The sequence below is a fragment of the Balaenoptera borealis genome, assembly GCF_965194805.1.
Source record: "Balaenoptera borealis genome assembly, chromosome: X".
NCBI lineage: Eukaryota > Metazoa > Chordata > Mammalia > Artiodactyla > Balaenopteridae > Balaenoptera > Balaenoptera borealis.
Window position 1 is genome coordinate 58,076,838 of NC_138881.1, and position 19,563 is coordinate 58,096,400.

General features: G+C 44.9%; 1 protein-coding gene across 4 annotated transcripts in view; it reads left to right on the forward strand.

Annotated features, from left to right (window-relative positions):
• The window catches only part of EDA (ectodysplasin A), a 362,785-nt gene that overhangs the window by 341,950 nt on the left and 1,272 nt on the right, over nt 1-19,563 (forward strand). The window contains exons 3-7 of one of the 4 annotated variants that reach the window (XM_082376685.1): nt 6,894-6,917; nt 12,730-12,909; nt 14,369-14,403; nt 15,330-15,381; nt 18,279-18,409. In XM_082376685.1, the coding sequence (XP_082232811.1) occupies nt 6,894-6,917; nt 12,730-12,909; nt 14,369-14,403; nt 15,330-15,381; nt 18,279-18,409 (422 nt within the window). The remainder of the gene's footprint in view (nt 1-6,893; nt 6,918-12,729; nt 12,910-14,368; nt 14,404-15,329; nt 15,382-18,278; nt 18,410-19,563) is intronic. The other 3 variants (XM_082376686.1, XM_082376687.1, XM_082376688.1) reach the window with 3 other exon arrangements.

A 19,563-nucleotide genomic window follows, 5' to 3' on the forward strand; every position in this document is an offset into this window, starting at 1 on the left:
CCATTTATTTGTGTCTTCATTTTCTTTCATTAATGTCTTTTAGTTTTCAATATACAGGTCTTTCACCTCCTTGGGTTTTTTTAAGTGAAAAAATACTTTATTGCTGAAAAATGCTAACCATCATCTGAGCCTTCTGAGTGAGTCACCACCTCCTTGGTTTAACTTATTTTTAGGTATTTTATTCTTTTTAGTGCAATTTTAAATGGAATTGTTTTCTTAATTTCTCTTTCTGATAGTTCATTATTAGCAGATAGAAACAGAAGTGATTTTTGTGTATTGATTTTTGTATCCCGCAACTTTATTAATTCTAACAGTTTTTTGATGGAGTCTTCAGGGTTTTCTATATATAATATCATATCATGTACAAATAGTGATAGTGCTGCTTCTTCCTTTCCAATTTGGATGCCTTTTATTTATTTATTTATTTTGCCTAATTACTGTGGCTAGGACTTCCAATACTGTGTTGAATAAAAGTAGCAAGAGTGGGCTTCCTTGTCTTTTTCCTGATCTTAGAGGAAAAGCTTCCAGCTTTTCACCATTGAGTATGAAGTTAGCTGTGGACTTGTTAGCTAACTTGTCAGCTAATATGGCCTTTATTAAGTTGAGGTAACACACTTTTTGAGAGTTTTATCATAAATGGATGTTGAATTTTGTCAAATGATTTTTTCTTCATCTATTGAGATGATCATATGATTTTTATCGCTCATTTTGGTAATGTGGCATATCACATTGACTGACTTGCAAATGTTGAATCATCCTTGCATTCCTGGAATAATTCTCACTTGATCATAGTGTGTATGATCTTTTTAATGTATTGTTGACTGGTTTCCTATTATTTTGTTGAGGACTTTTGCATCTATGTTCATAAGGAATATTGGCTTGTATTTTTTTTTCTTATGGCATCCTCATGTGACTTGGATATCAGGGTAATGCTGGCCTCGTAAAATGAGTTTGGGAGAGTTCCTTCCTCTTCAATTTTTTGGAAGAGTTTGAGAAGGATAGCTATTAATTCAATTGTCTTTGAATGTTTGGTAGAATTCACCAGTTAAGCCTTCTGTTCCTGGACTTTTGTTTGTTGGGAGGTTTTTGATTACTGATTTAATTTCCTTCTAGTAATCAGTCTGTTCAGATTTTCTATTTTATCATTATTCAGTCTTAATACATTGTATGTTTCTAGGAATTCATTCATTTCTTCTAGGTTGTCCAAATTGTTGGCACATAATTGTAGTCTCTTAAGAGCCTTTGTGTTTCTGTGGTATCAGCTGTAATATCTCCTCTTTCATTTCTGAGTCTGCTTCTGATGCTTGGTTTATCTCTGCAGACTGTATTTTTAGCCTTTTAATATGCCTTGTAATTTTTGGCTGAAAGCTAGACATGATATACTGGGTAAAAGTAACTGAGGTAGGTAGACCAGTAATGTAAGGTTTTATGCTCATCTGACTAAGAGTTAGGCTGTGTTTACTGTTTGCTGTAACTGTGGTGTCAGAGGCTAAAATTGTCTCCATAGTTCTTATCTTAGTCTCTTCATGTGGTCTTTGGATGTCCCTGGAAAATTCTTAAGTAGGGTCTGAGACTTGCAGTGGGTTTTTTTTGTTTGTTTTTGTTTATTTAACATCTTTATCGGAGTATAATTGCTTTATAATGGTGTGTTAGTTTCTGCTTTATAACAAAGTGAATCAGCTATATATATACATATATCCCCATATCTCCCCCCTCTTGCGTCTCCCTCCCATCCTCCCTATCCCACCCCTCTAGGTGGTCACAAAGCACCGAGCTAATCTCCCTGTGCTATGCGGCTGCTTCCCACTAGCTATCTATTTTACATTTGGTACTGTATATATGTCCATGCCACTCTCTCACTTCGTCCCAACTTACCCTTCCCCCTCCCCATGTCCTCAAGTCCATTCTCTACATCTGCGTCTTTATTCCTGTCCTGCCCCTAGGGTCTTCAGAACATTTTTTTTTTTTTAGATTCCATATATATGTGTTAGCATACGGTATTTGTTTTTCTCTTTCTGACTTACTTCACTCCGTATGACAGACTCTATGTCCATCCACCTCACTACAAATAGCTCAATTTCATTTCTTTTTATGGCTGAGTAATATTCCATTGTATATATGCGCCACATCTTCTTTATCCATTCATCTTTTGATGGACACTTAGGTTGCTTCCATGTCCTGGCTATTGTAAATAAAGCTCTGGCAGTGTTTTTAGCTGTAATCCCCTGTTATACAGGAGTGCTGTTAATGTGATGATAAAGTGTGGGTAGAATGGAAGCATTCATTAGTCTTATGATTAGGTCTCAATCTTTTAGTGTGCCTGAGTTGGGTATTTCCTGTCCCCCAGGTCAGTTCAGCTCTGGTAAAACCCCAGTCAGTTAGGCTCTGATAAAAGTTTTCCTTGAGGGCAGACCTTGTTAAAGAGAATAGGGAGGTCTGGATATATTTCAAAATGGCTGCTTTTCCTCTCCCCTTGCTAGAAGGACAAGAGAATTTTTCTCCAGTCTTCACTCTGAGAACCTGGTAGTGCTCTTGCAGGTAAAATGCATGAAAGTGTGGAGAAGCCCCTAAGGCTGGGCCCACTGGGGATTTTTAGCCCTTGAGCTAGTCCACACTGAGCATCTAGCAATTTGTCGATTACAGTTTTAAAGTATTCTTACTGATACTGGCTTCAGCTGCAGGCTTCTTCACCTAGTCTGCTATGAGTCTCCATATCCACCGGTCTGTCTCTCCATCTTACAGAACAGCAGTTTGCCTTGTGACCTCAATTCTCTGATGGATCTAGGAAGTGATTTTAAGTTTGCTCAGTTTTTTCTTATTGTGAGTATGGGAGTGATGGCTTTCAAGTGCTTGACACGTGAAGCCAGAAATTGGAAATATATACATTTATTTTTTAATTTTCAAAACACATCTAGAAAAACATGAATCTTTCTGAAGTTTCAGCTTACCTGAAAATATGTACAGGCTGTGTGGCTTTGTGTAATTAATTTAATCCATCTCTTCATCTATAAAATAAGCATAATAATAACTACTTTGCTGGATTGTCATAAGACCTAAATGAGATATGTAAAGCATCTAGCACAGTGCATGGCTCATATATATTCAATAAATGTTAGCTTTAGTTATGGTGTCATTTATCTTCATCAGAACCCTAGGCTTGAATAGAGACAAAGTGTACAAAGTATTCCCTAATTTAGAAGATGAAGAATCAGAAGAAAATGGCCCACTTGCCTTATTGTCAGTTTGTGATTGAGTCAGGACCAGACTCAGGCTAGGACTGCTGCTGGCTTCCATGGCCCTGATGCTATTACAAAACCCCCTTTTCTTAATATCAGATAGCAAACAGCCTGGCCACATTGATCAAAACCTGTCAGATCTCAAATTTACTACTATAAAAGCAGTTCCAAGGACTGCACAGCTGTCTGTCCCACTCTGATGTATTTGTGGGGTTTGCCTGCAGAAAGCATGATGGTTACAAGTAGAGGGTATTAGAATGATAGAGAAATGTAGACTGTTACCACGGAAACAGACATGTGACAGTGGTAGTGCTCTGAGTAGGCATGAAAAAGGTTCTGAAGCGTATAGAGAAAATAAATCAATATATCTAAAAAGGTATAGAACTCAGCAGAGGTTACTGCTTTTGCTCTGGTCAAGATGCTCATATCTAATATGGGATAGTTCTAGCTCCCTGGTATTTTCTCTCTAGAAGACGGGAAACCACAATGGCCTCAAACAAAGGAAATGAGAATGGCAGATATAGAACCAGGGCTTAGAGGACCATGTTGAAACTCATAAGAATTATTTACTGGCCATGGTGGTTTTCCGTCTTCTAGAGAGAAAATACCGGGGAGCTAGAACTCCTATACTGCTGAAATGATGTACTCACTAGCACCTATGGGAAGTGTGATACAATCTAAGGATAATCTTGTCCATATTTTTTCATCCTCATTTTTTTCTGAGGGATATGCCAAATGTCCACTGAATAGATGGAAGCTCTCTGGGAGCCCTTCTGTGACACAAGAAGAAGTGGAAAATAGGGCTTTGAGCCCCTGTTATGCTCAGCACTCTTCATGGCATGGCCATTTTGGAAAATAAAGATAAAAATTTTAGTTAGCTCCTTGCCTCCCACTGTATACCAAATCTATACCAGATTAATTAAAGATTTAAATACGAAAAATGAAATCATGAAAGAACTAGAAAAAAATATAAAGAGCTACCTATATAATGCTGGTGTATCCAAATTTAAAATGATAATGTAGAAATGTAGTTATTGACATAGAAGAAAGTTATCAAACAACATTTTTATTTGATCCCACTTTGTAAAAATACATATTTATATGCATAGGAAATTTCTAGATATGCAGAAAATGTTAATAGTGGTTATTTGTGAGTAGTTTTTTTAAGCTATTTTTTTCCTTTTTGCTCCCCTTTTCTATGTATGTAGGTGTGCATGCATTTAAGTATGTATAATGAGTAGGTATTTCTGGTATAAAATAATAAAAGGTAACACAATTTTTTTAACATCTTTATTGGAGTATAATTGCTTTACAATGGTGTGTTAGTTTCTTCTGTATAACAAAGTAAGTCAGCTATACGTATACATATATTCCTATATCCCCTCCCTCTTGCTTCTCCCTCCCACCCTCCCTATCCCACCCCTCTAGATGGTCACAAAGCACCGAGCTGATCTCCCTGTGCTATGTGGCTGCTTCCCACTAGCCATCTATTTTACATTTGGTAGTGTATATATGTCCATGCCACTCTCTCACTTCATCCCAGCTTACCCTTTCCCCTCCCTGTGTCCTCAAGTCCATTCTCTACGTCTGTGTCTTTATTCCTGTCCTGCCCCTAGGTTCTTCAGAACCTTTTCTTTTTAAGATTCCATATATGCGTGTTAGCATACAGTATTTGTTTTCCTCTTTCTGACTTACTTCACTCTGTATGACAGACTCTAGGTCCATCCATCTCATAAAAGTTAACGAAAAATTTTTAACTTCCCTTTCCCTCTTTTCCCTTGTAGATATAGGTCAAACTTCCCTTGTAGATATAGGTCAGACTTCCTCCAGGAGTTTATTTTTCCTCAACTAGCCAGTATAATTCCTTAAGTCTCCCCCCTTTAGTACTTTCTTATTCAACTGTAAGTTCTCTGAGGAGAGTTGTGTTTCATTATTTACTGTGCCTTCCCTAGGTGTGCTCAATAAGGACTAGGTGTATGGTGATCGTCTGATTTCCTCAAAGCCTGATTTGAAGTCTGATGTAATAGTACTTACCCTTTAACCAGCTGAAATGGTCAGAAACTTGGCCAGGGCTAACACAATCTGTCTATGAGGCCAATGGCTGCAATGGCTGTCATCTCACTGCTTTCCCAGGCTGAGGTGGCTGACTGGTTGGCTGGTAGCTGGTTGATGGGGTTAGGCCTTTCTGTGTAAATCCTTCCCCAAACAGCTTTCTGGTTCAAGGAGGTGGCCCTTCTCAGGCTGCCTCTTAGTCAGTAGTATCTGTGTAGCTGTGCTTCCTTGCCAGAACCTCTGTGTACATTCTCAGAAGCTCTCAATGTTGTTAAAAACATAAAAGATAGGCAGTAAAGAAAGAAGAACAAGAACTGGGAGGAGAGAAAGAGAGAAAAAATGAGGATAAAAGAATGGAGGATCCATGACCTTAAGTGCAGCAGGTTGCTTAACCCAACCATAAACATCCCCTGCGCATAATAATACCTACTGTTGCACGTGAAATTACCTTGCCAGGGAAGTCTACACTGACATTGGTTTTCGAGGGACCTGTGCAAGCTCTGATGGCCACGCTGGCAGCTCTCCAAGTTAGAGACTTTACTGACTTCTGATTGAAGTCTGCTCAGACAGAATCTTTGATAGAGCCTGCTTTTATAGGTAAAGATCATTCCAAGCTTGTTGCAAGAATAAAATGAGATGATAGATGGAAATAGATTTTTTAGTCTATAAAACGATATACAAATGCTGGTCTTTTTGTGAGCTCCTGAGGGCACTGACAGGGGTTTAATGTTGTCCAGTAGGGTCTTCATGGGAGTTTGGAACAGATTTTTAAATATGTGCACCTAAAGAAAATCAAATCCACCTACAGAATGAAGTGAATTGAGTCCCCAGTAGGGAAAAACATGCCTGCATGTCTGGGAGACACCTAAACTGTGTATGTCTGAGGAGTGATTGTTACCTAACTATATGAGAAAAGCCTTGGGTTTTCTGAGTGCCCTCAATTGATTAGAAATGTTTTCTTTAGAAGTAATTCCCCAGAAAATGCTTGTGATTTCATTGTCGATGAAACTGTTGACACTTCTTTTAAAGTGTCTGTTAACTTATGTTAAATTACAGTGGGAGTGCATGTGGCCCCCAAATGAATGTATTATGGTTGCACTGTTTTAATAACTAACAATTTGAATAACGATAAGGAAGTGACTAAAAAGTAAACTGCCGCTGCTCTGCTCCTTCCATGAAAATGACCCTTTTTTCCTTCCAGCTTCAACACATGAGACTTCACATCAGTTCCTGACCTGAATGCGTGACTCTTCAATCTCAGGACTTGCATAATTAATGGAATGCCGTCCTAAGGTTGTTGAGTTCTGCATTTCTGGGCATTTCATCTTTATGGCGAAGTACCCATTCCCTCACTCCAAAGACTAATAAGCCTGAAAGACTTTTCTTCCTAGGGAAGAATCTTCCTTGTAACTTTATTGTTACAACAGTCAGAGACAGATTGGGGAGGTTTGATAGTTGGGCGATACCTTGCCAATAACCTGACCCTTGGCATGGGGCTCCCTCAAATTTGCAGTGTCTTGGGGATTCCTCCTGTGACTGTCTTGAAGAATAAACACTTTATGTTAATTTCCAGTGACTTAATTTTCCATTTTCTCTTTTTAACAGGTCCAGTTAAAAACAAGAAAAAGGGTAAGTCAAGCTCCTGATTTTGTAAAATTGCTGTCATGTCTTTTCTAAAATTAGAAGAAAAAATCAAGGGAGAAGGATTTTTATATTCGTTCAACGCTGGTTGTCCATTATTTTACTCAATCACGTGTGATCTTCTTGAGTATTGTAGCTTCCAAGGAATAAGAAATATATATCAGGCTTCCCTGGTGGCGCAGTGGTTGAGAGTCTGCCTGCCAATGCAGGGGACACGGGTTCGAGCCCTGGTCTGGGAGGATCCCACATGCCGCGGAGCAGCTAAGCCCGTGAGCCACAACTGCTGAGCCTGCGCATCTGGAGCCTGTGCTCCACAACGGGAGAGGCCGCGACGGTGAGAGGCCCGCGCACCTCAATGAAGAGTGGCCCCCGCTTGCCGCAACTAGAGAAAGCCCTCACACAGAAACTAAGACCCAACACAGCCAAAAATAAATAAATAAATTAAAAAAAAAAAAGAAATATATATCATTTTTCAGTGATGATCCATGAAAGATAGAATTGCTTCCTAGCAACATGTGAAAGTTGTTTTTGCTTTTCTTTCTTGCTCCCTCTTCCATACAATTCATTTTACATCTCTTTCCTTCATTCTTCCTTACTCTTTCCCCTGCCCTTCTCCTTTCTCCCTTTTTTCCCTTCCTTTATCAAATCAGTGGCCAGGTATGAATGAAGTCCTGAGACTGCTTGTAGGGACTAGGTATACTACCTCCTGAAAGATGTCAGTACCCTATTTTTTGGCCTAAAAGCTATCCCTCTCTTATTTCTCAGATAGTCAGGGAAGGTATTTCTTGCTCTGGGGTTTCAATATCATTTTCTCTGTGATGGAAAAACTCAGCTGTAGTAGTACCCTGATCATTTAGTCTTTCCAAGAATCTCCTAGTTGAGTGGATCCATTGTGCCATTGTTGGGTCTGTAAGTCTCCAGTGTACTTGCAATGGGAATGGCCCACAAGTTTGTACGAGTGCTTGCCTGCTTGAAGAGGAGAACCCAAAGACAGAACAGGTTCCAAAAGACAGGACCAGGCAATGTGGTCCACTCCTTAGGACTAAAAGAACCAACCAGGAAACCAGTTTTAAGTACCTATTTTTTTCTGTGTTCTGACCTGGGAGGAAAATAGAGTGAAATTCATGAGTTTTCATTAAAATGCTCTAAGCGAGATGATTCTGTCTGTTAACATTTCTGGAGCTTTACAGAGTAGATTATCAACCCCAGACTAGGCCCAAAAGACCGGCTTCAGCTGCCTCCTGCCACTTCTCTGAGTACTAGGGTACTCTGGTGGCTTGAGATGCCATGGCCCACATGGGAAATCTGTGTCCCTGTTGTAAAGAAGCTGAAGAATAGCCTGGCCCCTAAGGACCTGAGCTGAGCAAAATTGGGAAATAGCCAGAGAACTGGAGTCAGTGAGGAAACCTTTCTTTGTGGAGCCTGGGCATTCACCAAGCTATTCTGTCTTTTAAGAAAGTAAATGTGACTTTCTTTTTTTTTTATAAATTTATTTATTTATTTATTTATTTTTGGCTGTGTTGGGTCTTTGTTGCTGCGCACGGGCTTTCTCTAGTTGCAGCGAGCGAGGGCTACTCTTCGTTGCAGTGCACGGGTTTCTCATTGCGGTGGCTTCTCTTGTTGCGGAGCATGGGTTCTAGGCACGCGGGCTTCAGTAGTTGTGGCTTGCGGGATCTAGAGTGCAGGCTCAGTAGTTGTGGCACATGGGGCTTAGTTGCTCCGTGGCATGTGGAAACTTCCTGGACCAGGGTTCGAACCCGTGTCCCCTGCATTGGCAGGCGGATTCTTAAACACTGTGCCACAAGGGAAGCCCAAATTTGACTTTCAAGTATGTAGTTTTCCGTTCTTATCACATCCCTTTAAGACAGAAATTTTAACAAACCTAGAAAGCTCCCCTGGCCTGGACAAGGACACCCTCTGCTCCTAACACAAGCCCAGGGATGACTTCCTTTCTTTCTTTCTTTTTTTTAATAAACTTATTTATTTATTTATTTATTTATTTATTTATTTTTGGCTGCATTGGGTCTTCGTTGCTGCACGCGGGCTTTCTCTAATTGCAGCGAGCGGGGGCTATTCTTCGTTGCAGTGCATGTACCTCTTATTGCTGTGGCTTCTCTTGTTGCAGAGCATGGGCTCTAAGCATGTGGGCTTCAGTAGTTGTAACACACGGGCTTCAGTAGTTGTGGCATGCGGGCTCAGTAGTTGTGGTGCACTGGCTTAGTTGCTCCATAGCATGTGGGATCTTCCCGGACCAGGGATCGAACCTGTGTCCCTTGCATTGATTCTTAACCACTGCACCACCAGAGAAGTCCCCTTCCTTTCTTTCTTAATAGGTAGACTTGAGAGCACTTTCTAATGACAGCTACTAAGTTTTTCTTCCACTCACTCATTCACTAGACAGTGAATAAGCATCTTGTAATTGTCAGGAAGAGAGATACAGAGATGAAGAAAAATGGTTCCTACCCTCCAAAATCTCCCGGTATAGTTGGAATCACAGAAGCACACACAAATAACTGAAGTACAGTATTTTAAAAAGTGCAGTCATAGAAGCATGAGCTTCTCATGCTTGGTCCCACATCTCAGAGAAAACATTATCTAACCTAGACTTTGAAGGATGAGGAAAAAAGAAGGGGAAGAATATCCCAGCAAAGAAAACTACATACTGAAATCTCTCAGAGGCATGAAAGAACATGTCGTGTCTGGGGGAACAGCAAGTAGGCTAGTGATTTACCCAAATATAGGGCATGTGTGTGGTGGGGAGCAACACCCATTTGAAGTGTCATCCAAGGGGTGAGCACCGAGAGAACACACTTGCTGGTGGTAATGGAAGGCAGTTGTCTAGGCGAGAAGCTCTGAAATTACAAACTCAAGAGATCCCAATGCCTCTGGCAGTGACTCGAATCACTGCCCAGCACTGCTACCTTGTATGTGGGCCACTATTGGGAAGAGAATGCACATAGGCTTTAAACATTTGCCTTGGCTGAAAGTGATTTAGAAGCCATTTAATACTGATTTCCTTGGACACAGTGAATAGACACATGCCTGAAGAGGTAATTGAGTTGTTCATTTAATTTCCATCCTTTAATGGAATTTTCCCCCTCCCATAACTCTCTCTCTCCCCTTCTCTTGCTTTTAGTTCATTCTTTCAACAATTTGAGCTTCACTAAAAGAACGTGTGTATTCTTGCATCTAAGACTACACAGGGTAACTTGATAAGTACAAAAGTCTCTGGGCTTTTGTATCGTGAGGTGCTCTGTTAAAGTAAGGAAATCCAGAGAAGGAAGACAGTCCTCTAAAGTCATCTTCTTGGTCCAGGGGCCATTTTGTACATGCTCTTCTGTGGGCCAACTTTCTGTAAGGATGCAAGGATGAGAAGTACAGTTACCTAAACCTGGTTGCAGAGGAGCAAAGAGGACCAGCTGCAGAACTAGATCCCAGCAGGAGCTTGTTCCCAGATGCCTTCTAGCATTTTCATAAGTGAACATTCTCTGTTTACACTGCAACCATTATTCACTTTCACTGCAGGAGTTTCTGGCTCTAATTCTTCCAAAATTACCCTAAGAATCACAGGAGACTCACAGTCTTGACACTAAAGTTCACACTCCCCACAGAAGCCCCTCTAGCTCAAAAATCACTGTTAGGCCTGGACATTCTGGGACAGAGGACAGCCTACTATGCACCATCCCCTGTGTCTGTGCCACTCAGAGAAGAGTGAGAGAGAAGCAGACTTTATAACCAGGCTAGGGAAGTTTCCTGACTGCCAGGGGTAAGTCAGTCCTCCTTATGGAACCTCAGTCTTGGGAGGAAACTTAGAGAAATCATCGAGGCCAAGCTCCTCGTTTTACTGATGGAGAAACTAAGGCTCAGGGAGAGGAAGGGATTTACCCAAAGTATACGTCCGTGGCAGAGCTGAGGCTTACAGCCTTATCTCCTGACTACAGATTCCCTGTTTTTTCCAGTACACTTGCCGGAATTGAAATTTGGGCGCTGAATAAGCCTGACTTGGAAGCTGCCCAAATCTGAAGGGAGATGGCTTTCCTGTTTGGCATCTTAAAATTAGCTAGATCTCGAAACTGGGCAGATTCAATCTTCTGCTGCTAAGTGCAGGGAAAACGCTAAGACTCCTGTCTCTCCGTGAGAGAGAAGCTCTATGGACCTTCCTTACTTTCCTCCCTGGGGAAGGGGCCCCGCAATGACCCTGTTGTTTCATTGCAAATGCAGATGTGGTTAGACATGGACAAGTGACCTCTTGAGTGGCATTACCATGGGGATTGGGTTTCTTGAGCACACGGCATTCTTCTTAAAAGGGGACCTGATAAATCAGAACAGGATTCTCCTCCCTGAGAGCCCAGGGAGCCAGGAGGCAGAGTCAGGAAGGAGGTATTTAAGTGAGACTTGACAGGGTTATATTTAAAAAGGAAGAACGTATCACAGGTGAAGACACCATGATGGAGTCTGCGGAAAGGCTCCCATTCCTGACACTTCCACAAGATTGTGAAAAAGCGGGGAAAGGAGGAAGCAGCCACCCACCTGTGACCACCTGCAGTGCTTGAATTGGACTGCACGGAGCAGAGGAGGTTAAACAGGAGGAACTGGAGGTTTTGGTTCAAAACCACAGTTATGACTCTGTTAACATAGCTACATTCTGGCGGGGATGTGGGAAGGACTGGAATATGGAATAAGAAGGCTGAGACTGCTCTGAAAGGATAGCGAGGAGGAAACGGGGAGGGATCTGGTGGCTTGATTAATAATACATTCAAGAATAGGGCCTCTGAGAAAAGACTTTGGGAAGCCAGATTATTTAGCCTATAAAAATAGAGGTTGATAGGTGACTTAATGTCTTTGAGCACTTGAGGGTTATTGTGTGCATGATGGTAGCTATTCTTCTCTATCTATACAAACAATAGAATAAGAGCTTAAACTGCCACAGGAGGGATTTCAGTTCAATATACAGAAGAACTTCCTAACAGTGAGGGGGTGATAAACATTGGAACATGTTACCAAGGGAGTGTGCAGAATTTCCTTTCCCAGAGATCTTTAAAAATAGGGTTTAGAGGGGTCAGCTGAGAAAGCAAAAACCTGCCTGCTGCTTCCTCCTCAGCTCAGCTCTCTGTGCTCTCCACTGCCCCTTCTTTCCTTATGTTGCTCGAGCCCTCTCTCTCTCTCTCTCTCTCTCTCTCTCTACCCACCTTCCCTCCCTCGCCCTCCTCTCCCCCACCTCTCATCTCCCAGACTCCTTCCAATCCCACATTCCCACCTCCATCCCAAGCCCAAGTCCCTGTACATCCCGACTCCTATAGGAAACCTTCCTGGAGCCGATATTCTTCCTAAGGTCAGGCCTGGACAGTAAACGTGAAAGCCACACTGTTCAACAACAGCCCAGTTCTCAATTCTAAAAAGTGACCCACAGGTCTAGCCACTTGACAGTTCTGATCCTTTGGACTTAGCCGAACTGTAACCTCCTTTTTGAAGCCTTCCCTGACCTCTCCAGCATTTTGTCCCTACCACTAATGCAGCACTTCTACTATCGTGTGACTGTCTGTTTCCCCACTAGACTAAGCTCCTTGAGGGCCATTATATCTTCAAACCCAACCTGTAAATGATTATTCATGAAACAGGGTAGGGAGTGTGTGTGTGCATGTGTGTGTGTGTGTGTGTATCACGTATGATAAAAGTATCACCCTCTTTAAGAGCAGGAACTCCCAGAGGGCCGACTTTGTGTCATTAGAAGGCTGTGGAACTCCTGACAGTACATTCTCAGTCAATAACTACAAATGTAATACCTAATCTTGTCTTTCAGGAAAGAAAGCAGGACCTCCTGGGCCCAATGGCCCCCCAGGACCTCCAGGACCTCCAGGACCCCAAGGACCCCCGGGGATTCCAGGGATTCCTGGAATTCCAGGAACAACTGTTATGGGACCACCTGGCCCTCCAGGTCCTCCTGGTCCTCAAGGACCCCCTGGTCTCCAGGGACCTTCTGGTGAGTTCTTCCGTCTCTCCACCCTCCTACGCTCCTTAAAAGTTCTCTAATAGAGCAAGAGTGGGTGATCCCAAGAGCAGTTTCAAATGGTGGTGTGCAGTAAGAAATGCAGGTCTCCTAGTTCAGTAGAGAGCTGGGAATTGAACAAGCCCTGCTCTAACTTCTTGTTTATACCAGCTTGTCAAGGAAGAGACACCTGTTCTTGACCTGTCTCAGCCCTTCCATCATAAGCCCTCCCTGACTCTAGGCCTCCCTGTAAACTCATGAGCCAGAGACAGAGGCCCTAAGGGTTCACCAGAGTTCCCACAGGGGATGGATTTGGTCTGCTCTGATTCCCAGCATTCAGCTTCACATACTGATGCTTCATTAGAAATAGGCTATGAGGAGGAATGCTGGGGACTGGACAGAATGACAAGCCCTAGAGCAGTCTCATGCCTTGAACTCTGAAATGTCTTTCCCACAGAGGTAGACAAGTAGTCACTGATGGTCAAGGAGCTGGCAACTTATGAATCACTCAGGCTGTGGAAGAAGCAGACACAGGCACCAAGACCAACTTGTTGAGGAACCAAGTGCTTTTTGCACTACATCCTTCCCCCGCCACATTGCCCATTTGAAGAGCATTTAATCTCTTTGCATCTTTCCCTTTGGGCCCAGAAGGGCATCCAAAAGATACAGATCCAGATCCAAACCTGCCTAATTGAAGTTGACAGGAGTCAGACTATCTGGGCTTAGGTCAGTTGTTATTTCCTTCTCCTGTTCCCCTCTTGTATCTTGGGGCTTTACAGAAATGGAGTCTTTACGGCTGATTTCTCTGGGTCTTTACTGCCACAAGACTCAGATTCTTTGACTCATAGTTCAAACAGGGCTAATCAGTGTCACCGTGGCCCCGAGAGATGCAGTTAGGGGGGTTTTTTTCATCCAATCTTCCCACAAATATTAATTGAGCACTTTCTATGTGCAAGAGATATATTGATAAGTGGTCCCTGTTCTCGTGGAATTTATGTCCTACAGGAGGAGAGAGACAATTAAAGAAGCAAGATATTTACAAATGGCAATGCGCTCTATGAAGAAAATTAACAGAAAGGGAGCAAAGTGCTAAAGAAGCAAAGCACCATCGTCTCGGGGTCACGTGGTGGCAGGAAAACACTCTCCTCTGTCCCCTTGGGTGCTCGGTGGCACTAGCCTTAGACGAGCGTTGGTGAGAGGCTGGTTTCCCTGCTGGGTGCTGGGCCCACTGAAGATGCAGGTCGGGAGCAAGTAAGAGAAGGAAGGGGTGTCCTCTCCTACCCCAGTGCCCTGCATCGCACCCTGACTCTCCCTCCATTTCCGAGCCCTGGAAAATAACACTCAGACAGGGCTTCACTACAGGGAGTGAAAGCTCAGTGCCCCTGGCTGCCTAGGTGAGGAGAAAAGGAAGCAGAAAGAGCACGCCCTCTGACTGGCCTGTCCTATTTTGCAGGTGCTGCTGATAAAGCTGGAACTCGAGAAAACCAGGTTGGCTGGGAATTGCTCTCTTGCTGGAGAGGAGGGAAGACCACAGGCTAGAGCCACCCTTGAGTTTGCTCCCTATTAAATTGGCTGAGGCTTTATCTTGTGAGGAGACCCTGGAGCTTCTGAGCTTCTTCATTCACAGCCTCCTCCTAGCTCTATGAATAGAAAGCTTTGCCCCAGGGCCTGCCTTTAGCAAGGGAACTGAGTCTCCTCGTGGCCATCTTTCTCCATTCCCCAGGAGACAGAGGGTCACCATAGCCAGACCCAACAATCAGCTGCCAGTCAGGCCTATTCACCTGGGCCTCCGCCTCCCCAGCCACCCCAGACACCTTGTCGGCACTCAGACCACCTGACATCAGCAGCTTAGAAGTTTTAAGAGTATGTCCTTGAAAATCAACCAACCAGCTCTGGGTCAAGCCCAGCCTAGACTTCTGCCTTCATGGCCTGAAGGGCTCCTCCCTAGTCTCTGAGCTTCCTGATGCGTCTCTACTGGCAGGTTCCGCCGCCTCGCCTTGCCTCATCTCAGCCTCCCTCACTACAGCTGTTTGGTCACGGTGATCAATCTACACAGCTGCACGGTGCTGGAAGGCTTGCAGGGCATTTTATATTCGTCACCTCAGTTGATCTTCAGACATCCCTGTGACAGAGGTCAGACAGAGATTCTCATGATCCCCGTTTCACAGTTAGGGAAATGAGGCTCAGAGGCATTACATTTGGCTGAGGTCACACAGCTATGAAGTGGCAGAGCTACAAAATCATATTACCCTCTAGTAGAAATGTGGCCACTCGCATCCCAAGAAAGGGGAGAGGGATCAGAATTGGGATACAAATGAAGACTAGAAACCAGAGGTGGAATCCTGGCAACTGGTGGCTGAGCAAGCATCCATTTCTCACAGTGACTACTCTCTCTGTCCTTCTCATCCTCCCAGCCAGCCGTGGTGCATCTGCAGGGCCAAGGGTCAGCAATCCAAGTCAAAAATGGTAAGAGTCCAAGTAGGCTCTCTCCCTAAGGAGAGTTTCTCCTCCCCTTACCCCCAGCCTTCAAATAGTCACACAGCCTTGTTCCTCCCAGGCCCCTGAGGTACCCTTGACATTAGGGGCCATTCTCTACTCCATTTTGCCCTCTGCTGGCTGTCCTGAGTAATTGCTTGCCCTAAGGTTACTACAAATTGCATTTAGAATCGCTGATGAGGAAGCTGAAAGGGACTTGAGACATTGTCTAAACCAGGGATTCTTGGGAGGTGGAGGCTGAATCAGAGTCACCCTTGGGGATATGTGTAGTTTTATCACCATTTTCACAATACAAATTAGAGAAAGTAGAACGACATAAAATCGAATCTTCTTGTCTGATGGGTCTACACAGAAAATGGGTGGAGGAGGCATTTCTCTCAGGGAAGTGGGGGGCATGTTAGACTCTCCAGGGAGTATGAGATGCTAGTGTCTATAAAAAAGGGAGATGGATTTCAGGAGGTTAGAAATCCTAATTTAGTGTAATCCCTGCATTTAAAAGGTGGGGAAACAGAGTGCCAGACAAATTGGACAACACCATACGAAATCTACTGCCTTATATCTGTATGGTACTTTAGAGTTTTCAACATACTTTCTTTGTCTTTGATTTGATTTGATCCTCACGACAAAGGTAGGCATTAGCTCCTTTTTACAGAGACAGAAACTGAAGCTCAGAGAGGTTAATTAACTGGCCCAAGATTTCCGTTAAGTGTAGGAGCTGGGATTCAAAACCACATCTGTCTGACTCTCTCCACCACACTGTGCCACTTCAGAGATGTGTGTGTATACTGCACTGAATGATTAGCTTCATTTTCTTCCTCAACGAGACATGAACGTTCATTAAAGAACAGCGCTTTGAAATAATGTCCAGTCCCCAAGGGTGCACAAAGCCTAAAATGCATGAACCCCCAGGAGCCTCGGGAAGCAGCAAGCCAGCCAAGATGCCAGGCGCTTACTGGGAGGGGCTGTGAGTACAGAAACAGTAAATGAAGTTTCAGAAACCTGCTGCATGGGGACAGCTTCTAAGAGCCCAGTCAGTCCTGAACTGGCTGTGCTCTGCTTCCTTAATGATCGGGCTTGGCTACATCCTGGAGTGCCACCAGGATGCCTGACTCAATCACCTCAGAAATATAAGTAGGAACAGAATGGCACCAAAACCCAAGCAGTCCTGCTGGGACCAAGTACCTTGGGCCCCAGGGCCCTGGGTGGGCCATGATCACCATTTGTCCAGGGAGAGGTGAGACAGGCTGGAAATAGATTTGTTTGGGTGTCTCGATGGGTGGCCTCAGTGTTTATGCCAGAAGCTACTGATTTTGCTCCCACCACATAACAAGACTGGTTCCAACCCCTCTGGGCCAATCCCCAGTAGTAGTCTCTGCTGATCTTTAGTTCCAACAGAAGCAAGAGTGAGAGCATCAGGGCTTCCCTGGTGGCTCAGTGGTTAAAAATCCACCAGCCAATGCAGGGGACACGGGTTCGAGCCCTGGTCCGGGAAGATCCCACATGCTGTGGAGCAACTAAGCCCGTGCACCACAATTACTGAGCCTGTGCGCCTAGAGCCCATGCTCCGCAACAAGAGAAGCCACCGCAATGAGAAGCCCGCGCACCGCAACACAAGAAAGAGTAGCCCCCACTCGCCGCAACTAGAGAAAGTTCGCACGCAGCAACAAAGCCAAAAATAAATAAATTAAATAAATTAAAAATTTAAAAAAAGAGTGAGGGCATCAGGGGTAGGAAGATACCATGCAGAGCGGTCCTCCGTGAGGGGCAGAGCCAGGGCATCTCCTCCAAACTCCTATCCCATCTGCTTATCACCTTAAGGGAAGATGGGCACCTTTTCCAGAAGGCCAGTTTCCTCACACCTCAGAAAGGCAGACCTCCTGAGACTAGCCAAGGATGGACTTTCAAAACATATTTTCTTGAATTAAGAATGGATGGTTTTGAGGCGAAAAGGCTCCCTAGGCCTGGACTCCCTCCTCTTGAGGTGGGAAGGAACATCCCCCTTGCTGCAAGATGGAAAGGGAAGCTTTTCCTCCTCCCTCACATGCCAGCGCCCACCGTCCAGCCAAGGTGGAGTGACTGACCCTCCGCCCCATATGGGGTTTTACTGAGAGACATGCTTTGCTGGGGTGCCTCAGTGCCCAGACACCCTCTCCATCCCTTTGGCTGGTTCTAGTGCTGCGTTGCGGTCTATCCCTCACTCTCATAAGGATCCCTCTCCCCTACAGGGCTTTATTACTGGTGGTCACTTGCTCCGGCTGCCATGAAGTCTGACTCACACCTGATCCCTAAGGTTCTCCGGGTAGACAATTCCTCGGGCTGAGTGGTTTCCTGGAGGCCCAGGGAGGCTTTCCAGAAAGGAGTGGGTGTGGAGGTACTATAAAAAGGAATCTCTTAAGGACAAGGAGAAAACCCATGAACCTATAAGACAGGAGAGGGATTCAGGAGCTATAGCTGGTGAGATGAAATGGAATAATAAGACCTAGCCTGCCCCTCAGTGTCTGGATTTTGCCTGTGCAGGCCCCAGAACAACAAAGAAAATAGGGCAGCGTGCCCGCCCTATTCTTACCTACCCCCCCCCCCAGTTCCAGCTAGAAGGTGTTGGTTAAATATCCTTCCAGACAGAGGGGTCAGGAAAGGAGAGAGGAAGAAGGACAGGCAGACCACAGGGGCCTGAGGCAGGCCTAGCTGCCACTTTACAAACAGACCGCTTTCTCTGCTTCCAGATGCTGTTCGTAAAGCTTGGCCTCCTGGGCTATCCAGGTTGTATTGGGATGGGGCTGGGGGGTGTGTACGGCTTGATATTTCTTGTGTTTATTGCCCAGATAGTTCTGACATGTACTGAGTGACTGCCCTTCTCTCATACTGAGATCTTTCAGGTGGAGTGCTCAATGATTGGTCTCGCATCACCATGAACCCCAAGGTGTTTAAGCTACACCCCCGCAGTGGGGAGTTGGAGGTACTGGTGGACGGCACCTACTTCATCTATAGTCAGGTAGAAGTGAGTACGGTCTCAGGCCTAACTCTTCTTATATCCAGAATGCAGATCTCGTGCAGGCCACAGAGGGGCACTGTGGAGCCAGCCCAGACCAGCCAGTGGCTAAAGTCCTGCTTTGGGGGGGGTGGGGGGGGCAGGGTGCACCGGGAGGGAGTTGAAAAGAGGGAGGAAAGAGAGAGGGGGCTGTCTGGGGTCTTTTCCTAGCCAGATACGATTGAAAAACTGAAAAGAGGCCCATCCCACGCCCTGCCATCTGATTCCCTCCTACAGAGCCCCAGGCCCTAGTTTCCCCACTGAGTTGTTTGGTTCTACTGCCAAACTTGAACTCTGCCTTAGTATATTCTTTGAAAGTCAGTTCCAGGGCTGCTGAGAACCCCTTCGCCCCACACTACTGGCTTTATAATGAAGACTGAGAGTGCGCCTCCGGACCTTCTCTCCGCCTCAAAAAGATTTCTGTCTTTCCTCTTCTTTCTCCCATTTGTTTCTCTACCTTTCTGCTTCTCTGTCATTCTTGCCTCCTCCCTGCTGTCGTTCTCCCAGCCCTTTTCTCCCTCTGTTTTTGTCCTCGTCCTGGCTCAGGGCCCACTCCCCAGGTCGACCAGTGCCCATCCACTTCCACCCCTGTTGTTTGTCTCCAATGGGGTTGGCTCCTCAGAGCTAGAGGTGGACGAGCCTTGAGGCTGGGGCTTCTGAGGGGCGGGCAGCAAGCAGGTGGATGGACAGAAAGACGCTGAAGCCGGCAGAAGGGTCTCCCAGGAGAGTGGCCAGAGAAGGTGGGTTCACGAGCATTTGCTGAGCTTACTGAGCATCTTGGCACAGCTTGGGGTCCTGACCCAAGAAACTGTACGGCACCTGAATACACTGCAGCCTCCTGAACAGCCTGTGGTGGGAGCAGCCTTCCATAAAGTGATCTAGGGCAACAGATGAGTGTCCCACTCCCCAGGGGTATGATCCCAATGTCCTAAGTGCCATTTGGTGGGGGTGGGGATCAAAGCTTGGGGTGCGGTGTGAAGGATAAGGGTAGTGAAGAAGAGAAAAATTAATCTTCTGGGCCTGGGATAGAACTGGGAGTGGCCTCAGGCCTTGTAGCCCACGCAAACTGGGAAAATGCCCTGGACTTCATGCCACTGAACACAGCTTAGCACTTCCTTCTGGCC